Source organism: Nansenia antarctica (genome assembly GCF_963989245.1).
Source record: "Nansenia antarctica genome assembly, chromosome: 6".
Taxonomy (NCBI): Eukaryota; Metazoa; Chordata; class Actinopteri; order Argentiniformes; family Microstomatidae; genus Nansenia; species Nansenia antarctica.
The window spans coordinates 3,503,280-3,512,448 of NC_137676.1; the positions used below are offsets into that span (position 1 = coordinate 3,503,280).

Here is a 9,169-nt window from a genome sequence, read left to right on the forward strand (position 1 = left end):
CTATTAACCCTAACCCTTCCTACAGCATGGTCCTGACTAACACTACTAACACTATTAACCCTAACCCTTCCTACAGCATGGTCCTGACTAACACTATTAACCCTAACCCTTCCTACAGCATGGTCCTGACTAACACTACTAACACTATTAACCCTAACCCTTCCTACAGCATGGTCCTGACTAACACTATTAACCCTAACCCTTCCTACAGCATGGTCCTGACTAACACTATTAACCCTAACCCTTCCTACAGCATGGTCCTGACTGACACTAGTTGGTACATGCTGGCATGTCTAACCCTAACCCTAACCTTAACCCTAACACTAACCCTACCCCTAATCCTAAACCTAACCCTAACCGTAGCACCCTAGCACCTAACCCTAACCCTAGTTTTCCCACATGTACCGTTATCCCACATGTACCGTAACATATATATGTATATATGTAATATTATATCACAGCATGCGTATTCCATTCTAAGCAGCACCCACCCTGGAACTCATACCATGCCAGAGATGAGGGCCAGGGGGCTGGTGTGGCCCCTCTGGGGGACAAAGTGGTCACATTTGGACAGGTCCCTGGTGAGGGTGACGTCAGTAGCGATGTCTCCCCTGCTGTTGACAGAGTAGCCAGTCTTGCACATGCCGTGGATGGTGGGCTGAACGGAGGTAACATAAGAGAGGTAAACAATTGTTAGCCCACTACCAAAAATATTCTGACCAATGTTAAATGCCACTAATAGAACCAGTAGTGTTTACATGTTAGATATTATTCAGTACACTGCTTTAATGGAGTACAATACTACAGGTTAATGTGAGCGGTGTTGTTTTGCAGATCGACGGACCATTTTCTTGTTCTTGTCCTCCTCCTCCACCAGGGGCACGGCCAGGGCGGAGACGATCCCCCTCTTGATGTTCAGGATGGTCATGGTCTCGTCCTCCTCAGGGTACAGTTTCACATCGTACACTCCCTCAACCACCACCTTCAGAGGATGTCTGGACAAGGAGCGAGAGGTCAGAGGTCGTTTTACCAGCTCATTTCATTCATGTATTTCTGAGTTATTTTTTCAGAGTGGGGCAGTCCCACTCATATTTTCCATGTTATTGGACAGAGACAGTGAAGACAGACAGGAAAGTAAGGAGAGAGGGCATGTCAGCAGGGCATGGGGGCCGGATTCGAACCCATGCCGACATGGGCATATGTGTGCAATGTAGACCGCAGTGCTAGACCACTGGGCCACCCCAGGCCACCATTCATGTATTTCTAAACATTTATTATCATGTAGCTGTACAGTACAAGAGAGAAGTATGTACTTGTACAACTGAGGAGGCCCACAGAAAAGAGAAGGTAGGTTTTAAACATACAGGATGGGGTAAAGGGACACCGTGACAGGCTACTGACTTCTCCATGGCAGCAGCAAAGGCGTCAGAGCCAGGGCCAGGTCCCAACACTGGGTTTCCCTCTGCGTCAGAGCCAGGGCCAGGTCCCAACACTGGGTTTCCCTCTGCGTCCGTGTCAGAGCCAGGGCCAGGTCCCAACACTGGGTTTCCCTCTGCGTCAGAGCCAGGGCCAGGTCCCAACACTGGGTTTCCCTCTGCGTCCGTGTCCACCACCTCACTCAGGGCCAGGTCCCAACACTGGGTTTCCCTCTGCGTCCGTGTCAGAGCCAGGGCCAGGTCCCAACACTGGGTTTCCCTCTGCGTCAGAGCCAGGGCCAGGTCCCAACACTGGGTTTCCCTCTGCGTCAGAGCCAGGGCCAGGTCCCAACACTGGGTTTCCCTCTGCGTCAGAGCCAGGGCCAGGTCCCAACACTGGGTTTCCCTCTGCGTCAGAGCCAGGGCCAGGTCCCAACACTGGGTTTCCCTCTGCGTCAGAGCCAGGGCCAGGTCCCAACACTGGGTTTCCCTCTGCGTCAGAGCCAGGGCCAGGTCCCAACACTGGGTTTCCCTCTGCGTCCGTGTCCACCACCTCACTCAGGCTACAGGCTGTGGTGCGCAGGATGTAGCTGCACGTCTGAGGGACGTCGATTTCAACCTGCAGGGAGAAGCACAGAGTTTAGAGGACTGTTTCTCTGCAGCAACGGGTCACTTCAGTCAATATTGATAGACTGAGGTGATTCACCCGAATGCTCTGAAGTATGACACCAATAATTGTACAATAGTTACGCAATAATGCCAGTCATTTATTGCGCATCGTGGGGATGCAATAACAATATAATAATAATAGCTTAGATTTATATAGCGCCTTTCTCAGACCCAAGGACGCTTATGCACGATGCACAGCAGAGTGCCGGCAAATCCCTACCAAGTGACAATATTGATGATAAATCACAACAAACAAATACAACATATTGGCGTAGGTCTCTGTGTAAGCCTCTCGGCCAATCAGAATGCTTGTTTTCACTTTTCAACTCTGAACACATTGTGACACCTTTGAAAATTACAAACATAGTTGTAATGACACCCACCTTGCAAGAGACCTTGGGTCCATTCTTGAGTTGGGAAGCTCCTTTTATGGCATTCAGGGACTCTGCGTCATACTGGTATTCATACTTATGCAGGGTCTTGTACGTCTTGGCCACTAAGGGAAGAACAGATATATATTTGAAGGGCGTTCAAATGAAGCAAAATAAACAGCTAATAACATTGATTGATTGATAATGCAGATCATTTATTTACTACTGGGAAATTGAGGGAACATTTACCAACACAGCTCACTTGGAATTAGACTTTTTAAGGATCTACAGATGGCTATTCAAATTCAAATTGATGTTACAGATAAAACAAATGGTTTATGTTGTGTAACTTACACAAGCATGCTGGTTGTTCTTCTTCTTGAGCATCTATGATGAAGTAATGCATACACAGTATTTACGTTTCTGATCAAAGGTGTTTGATACGTCGTTTTCCACATCAAAATATCATGGTATCATAAAACATGACTCAAGATATTTCTAAAATGTACCTTTCTAAAGACAAATCAACTACTGCTACAGGGAACAGTCAGAGAGGTACTTACAGGCTAAGGAACATGTGCTCAGAAGGAGCAAAAGGTAGAGCTTAGAGTCCCCCATGATGGGTTCGTTGAAGCTCTCTTGCGAGTACTCGATCGAAACTGGTTCCTCAACCACAGCACAGGGCATTTCTACCCCTCAGCAGAGCCCATAGGCAGGGGAGGTTGGAGCCTCAGACAGTACTGCCCCAGCTCCAAAGTCCATCCCTCCCATCAGGGACAAAGGCAACGGATTTATTAGACTGATTTATAAGACTGCTTACCGCTAGTCTCACAAAGAGGTGACCAGAGATGTTTTACAAAAGGGCCAGGGAAATACTAGAGAACTTTGTTAAAGATATCGATGCAACCCTGAAAATGTCCCCTCAGAATATGAAACTGAGAGGTGAGAGGTGGGCAGATGCTTGTGACATTTTGCATTCAGTGCTGGTTCTTGCTCTTATACAACATCATGGCATAGGGACTGCGGATGAAAACTAGCTTTCGGGCTAACTCTGGCGTATTTACAATTTATTTTTGTTTTATTAATATGCACTGTCCCTTGAATAAATAAATGAATCTGAATCTGAATTTGTACTGATCTCGTCTCAATTATGTTTACTCTCCATGTCATCAAATACAAGAGGTATATAACCGCTAAATCCAGTAGCCCATTCGGCGGTAACCCGCCCCATCTGGCAACCCTGAAGGCTACTAAACTGTTGGCAGAGTAGCGGAAAAAAAAGGAGAGAAGTGGAGATCTGGACACCAGACTCCTCCGAACTGAATGCAGATGGATTTTCTATTTCCAGTCTGTTAACCCAGGAGGCATGTTAATGCATGAGGACCTCTCCCCCCAGTGTTTCCTATAGGGCTCCACCCCATACAGTCAACCCTCCCGTTTTTCCCGGGATTCTCCCGTATTTTACCTTTTTTTCCGCTGTGCTCTCGTTTAAATCTTTTCCCGTAAATCTCCCGTATTTTTAACCTATAATAAAATATAATTTAACACTTAATTGTTAGACGTTAGACGCATGAGCACAATCGCTATATCCATGTCAGAGTTGACTGGTCTCCTCTCGTTTCTTGGGCTGCGTTCGTAATTTTGCTCTGAGAGTGCCGGAACGCACACTAGGTGCAACGTCATAAAGGGACCAAGTAATTTGATTGGATAAGAGGCATTCCATGAGTGGTGATCAGATTTCCAGAGCGTTTTTTACGAACACAGCCTCGATTATCGCTGTTTTGAAATGATCGCTGGTAGCTTTGCGCCGCTCTTTTCCCATTGACATCATGGTGTCAAGTAATGTATAAATAAATGTGCTGAATTTAGATGCCCTTTTGTGTTTTCATGCAGGGATGTTCAAAGTATTTTACTTTCAACCAGGTATCTGATTCTGACCACCTGTAGTCACTTACTTAATGTAGGAACTACTTAATTCTTGTTGCACTGAAGCAGGTGGTTGATTGACAGTGTATAGATTTGTCTAAATGTAAGGGGTATCCTATGGTTGTCTAGTGGTGATGTTAGGATTGACTGTGTGTACAGTCTAAATGTAACGGGTATGGTTTGTGGATGGTGGGGGGGGGAGAGGATGACCCGGGGGTGCGCAGGGGGTATATCCCTCATTTTAGCTTATTTTTTGTTGACAGGTATGCTCCACCCCCTCCCATCCAAATGGATCTGGTCTGCTATGTTACCTACAAAATGTGTTACATTAGTTTTTTTGTATGATCTATGTTACCCCTTGGTCAACTTTGAGCTACATATACATATATAGCCTATAGTGTCCTAGTTACATATATACATTATACATATACATAGTGTCCTAGTTAACTTTCTATGTCAATGTTTTTCCATGAGCCCTTGATTGTTTGTGTAATCCTGATGACCCTGATCATCAACACCTGTAGTTCTGTGGCCCTGTAATAACAGCATGTCTGTCTGTTGCCCGGTGACACTGATGATGGTCGTATGACCGAAACGTTTGTCCCGCACCTTGCACTTTTTTGCACCAGAGCACTTAGCACTTTTTAATAACTGGCTGTACAGTTATGCTTTTTTTTAAATCCAGGAATCGTACAATTACCTATTGTAATGTTTCTTATTATTAAGGAATAAGACTTCGTCATTTAACTCTTTATGCTAGCGGTGCTAGCTGTTTATTAGTGCTTCCCCGAGCATCCACAACTCTCTCTCTCGTTCTAACACACCTGTAGGTGAGATAACTCTGAGGACATATAGTGACCTCTACAGGCCGATGATATGTATAGCCGTGCTATGGACATTATCATTACGCCTGCGGCCTAGTACCTACGACCGAATCACAGCCGTGCTGATATTCAGTATAACACACTCCCTCTCGTGTGATATTGCTTAAACATTCAGGTCACACCAGGGGGGTATTCCACGAACGTTGATTAGTATATTCGCGATTAAAAGGAAAGCCTCAGGCAACTCCTGATTGGGATTCAAGCCTCAAGTGAATGAGAATCAGGTTTGTGTCATCAATGTTCACACAAACACGAATGGGAAATTCTCGATAGGCAGAAGGCGAGGGAAATGGTTTGGCAAGAAATTGCTGACCGATTAAATGCGTAGGTCATACTAGCCCCTACTTATAGTTTTATGTTCATATTTTAATAAATTAATATTCACTACTGTGGTGATATCAGCAGCAGGCTATTCATGGTCAGATAATTATGATGGCATAGTGGTATTAACTGCTGCCATAGTATTGAAGGAAGTTATACTATTTCAATTAACTCTCACCCACCCCTGTGGGTGAATGCGTACTTCAGAATGGTCAAGAGATCCCTTTGAAAGAAGTCGATTGTCCACACATAAGATAAAGTTCGAATTAATGCATTTTAGTTATATATTAAAATAAGCCAAGCATTAAGCAGTATACAGAATTCTGGATAAGATTGTATCTTGCCCTAGCAATCAACAAGTTGAGGTCAGTCCACAGTCTGACAACCTGACTTTGCCTCGATCCAATATTTATACAATACTAGACAAAGGATTTCTACATAGAATGTGTCTTCTTCACTGATTGGTTCTTGGTATCTGTGCAGGTGTCGAGTCTTGATCTTCTTCTTGCGGTATCTACTTGAAGGGTTAACCTTTGAGTTTGCACATACATATCACATTTTGTTTGCAAAGTTAGCATCTATGCAGGAAGCGAGCTCAGGCGGTTTCTCGAGTTTGGATGTCTGAGAGGAAGCGCCTGCTCCTCTCAGCCATCTCCGCTCGAGACACTATGACATCCTGTGACCTCTTGTACATCCTGTTGCATCTTACACACTATGCATCTTCAAAGACACTTTATGACGCACGCATTTATTTTAAAGCGTGCAGCAAGTCAAGTCAAAGTGCAGCAACATAAAATATACTGGATATAATACTGGATATTTGTGAAATATCACAATATGTGATATATGTCTTTTTTAAGAAAAGTTATAATAAGCAAGTGAGTATGTGAGTGAGTATTGTAAGTATACAATATCAGTTAGACAGCCTTTGTTTTCTCATCTTTCTGTAAGTGATTATACCATTTTTATTTGTTGACTATCACAACATGACTCTGCCCTCATGTATGTCTGGTATCATTGTAAACCTGCTCTGTCAAGAATTTTCTCAGCTGCATCAGACATGTCGTTCAATCCCTCCTTCAGGATTGTATGTATTTTTTCAAAACGAAGAACCCCTTTCAGTAGAGAGCTGGTCCATGGTGAACAGCTTACAAGCTCCTCCAGAACTTTTGGAACTGCTGCTAAGGACTCATATTTTCCGAAAATTTTCTCCGCCAACCAGGGGCGGCGCTAGGGGGTGGCTACTGGGGCTCAAGCCCCGGATGTTTTCTGAAAAGCCCCGAATGTTTTACTTAAAAAAATAAAATAAAAAAAACTCTCGTGAGTAACGTGCAGTACCGGAGTCCAACAGAGAGGCAGCAGCTGCGCGACATTAGCCTGCGTACTGCGTAGCCTGCCCTGCCCTGAAGAAGAAGTGATCTCATTCAGTGCCTGACTTGCACAATTGTAAGGATGGATATCCCAAAGTTGTTTTCAACAAAACAAGCGCCAAGAACTGTTGCAGCAGCAGTATCAGCAGCTGACAACAATGACATCACCAGCAGTGATGACATAGATGATGTTTCAGGTTTGTGAATCTTATTAGAAAGGTGACTGACAAACTGACACTACTTTTCCGGTTTGCTAATGCTAGCTGGCTATCATAACATAACGTTATGTTATAATGAAAATGAAACATAGCAAGGTACTGTTACGGTACATGGTAAGAAATCAAACAAAGGATAATACTTATTCAAATAAAGTAATATTATACTTATAATACTTATTCAAATAAAGTGAATAACAGGCTGATAGTCTTTGATATCTGCACTCTGGTTGACTGAGTAACAAGTGAAAAAGAATGATGTAACGTTAATGTTACAGCTAGTAAACATGGAGTAACCACATTAAGTATGCCCTTATGGTAGTATGTATGTATACAGAACATGACTCAAATCTATCCTAAGATGTAACTCTAACTAACTAAGTTTGTTTAATGTCCCAGGGGGGATTTGATTTCACAGTACTATACACAGGCCAACAATACATGTAATATATCGTCATATAACACAGGACAAGACTCTAAATACAATATAAGTGGTGAGCACAGAGTCTGCCCTGATATACATACTGTAACATAACTAGCCTCAGCCCATCAATTATGTAATTCTATACAAATATAAATGATGGTGACTGACAGGGGGAGCTACGTGTGCTGACCTCCCTCTGTGCCCAGAACCACCACAATTAGTTTGCTTCATTAAAGGGTGTGAATGTATATGTGTTCTCCAGTGCCTTTTGTCCGCTTTAAGGTGGTGGTAAGTTGAAGGTTGAAGGCAAAAAATGTCGGCGTGCTCCGCGCGCACATTATATTCTCCCTCTGGGCTAAGCCCCGGATCTCCTACGATCCTAAATCCGCCCCTGCCGCCAACCCTGATATGAATCCAGCTGCAAATGTCGACTTCATTGCAGCTTTCAGCTCCTCCACCGGCACATTCACCCTCTCTGATAGCCTCTTCAGGGACTTCTCATCCAGACCAAAGGCATAGTAGCACCATGTAAAGAAAATGAGTATGGCGCTGATGTCATATACCTGTGACAGGAAAGGGAGTGCGATCATAGCACCAGATGCAACAGATAAGGTGTACAAAACCTTGTTCATGAACATTTTCTTTTTCTTCTGAACCATCTCTTTGGAGCAAACCGTCAGACACTGGATCAGTATGGCACCTTTGTTCTCATCAAGTTCCCCTACTAGAGTGTCAACCAGCTTCTGGAAGTCATATTTTTCCAGACCAGAAGAGGATATCAGGAAGACTTTGGCTTCTGCATCAACATCCCACAGATTGTTCCGACAATCCAGTCTAATCTTCTCGAGCATCTCTTCCTGATTGAAGCTCTTTTTCTTTTGTTCTGCTGCAACATCGCTGTCAATCTTTGAACGGACAAAATAAAACTTTTTTTTCCCCTTCTTGATCTGTTTGGCCAGCATGATGTCATATTCTTTAAACCTTGTTGCGGATATGATGATGAAGAAGTCGTAGGTTTCAAACTTGACATCCTTCAGGTATTTCTTTGCTTTGAATTTTGGGACTCCGATACCTGGCAGGTCCCAGAAGAAGACATTAGGCATTATGGCATGGACATACTTGGTGGGTTCCGTAGTGGTGTCAGTCACCCCAGTTGGTGCTGCACCCTCGTCATCGTCATCTACACCTCTCAAGGCATTGATAAAGGTGGACTTTCCTGCCCCTGTTTCCCCGACCACAGCAATATTCAGTGTGACGTGTGCCAGCCGGTCAATCCTCTCTTTCAGATCTATGTTGAAGGTGTGTATTGCTTGAAGAACACTAGGATCTGTATGCATGCTTATTTCATCTGCCATGGTGACCCTGAAAACATAGAACAATGCTTATTTCATCTGTCATGGTGACCCTGAAAACATAGAACAATGCTTATTTCATCTGTCATGGTGACCCTGAAAACATAGAACAATGCTTCTTTCATCTGTCATGGTGTGATAGAAATGTTATTGATAGACCTGTTTTATGAATACTGCTGTATTGCTTATACCAATGTGCTAGGCATTGCCCTTCTGGTAAGG

The 9,169-nt window shown here is 43.8% G+C and overlaps 1 protein-coding gene across 1 annotated transcript; it reads right to left on the reverse strand.

Moving 5' to 3' along the window:
- Positions 1–7,966: 7,966 nt before the first annotated feature.
- LOC308159691 (interferon-gamma-inducible GTPase 10-like) lies at positions 7,967–8,950 on the reverse strand (the record flags this gene model as incomplete). Its single annotated transcript, XM_080533506.1, has 1 exon — positions 7,967–8,950. The coding sequence occupies one exon, from the start codon at positions 8,948–8,950 to the stop codon at positions 7,967–7,969; it is 984 nt and encodes a 327-aa protein (XP_080389632.1).
- Positions 8,951–9,169: the final 219 nt, after the last annotated feature.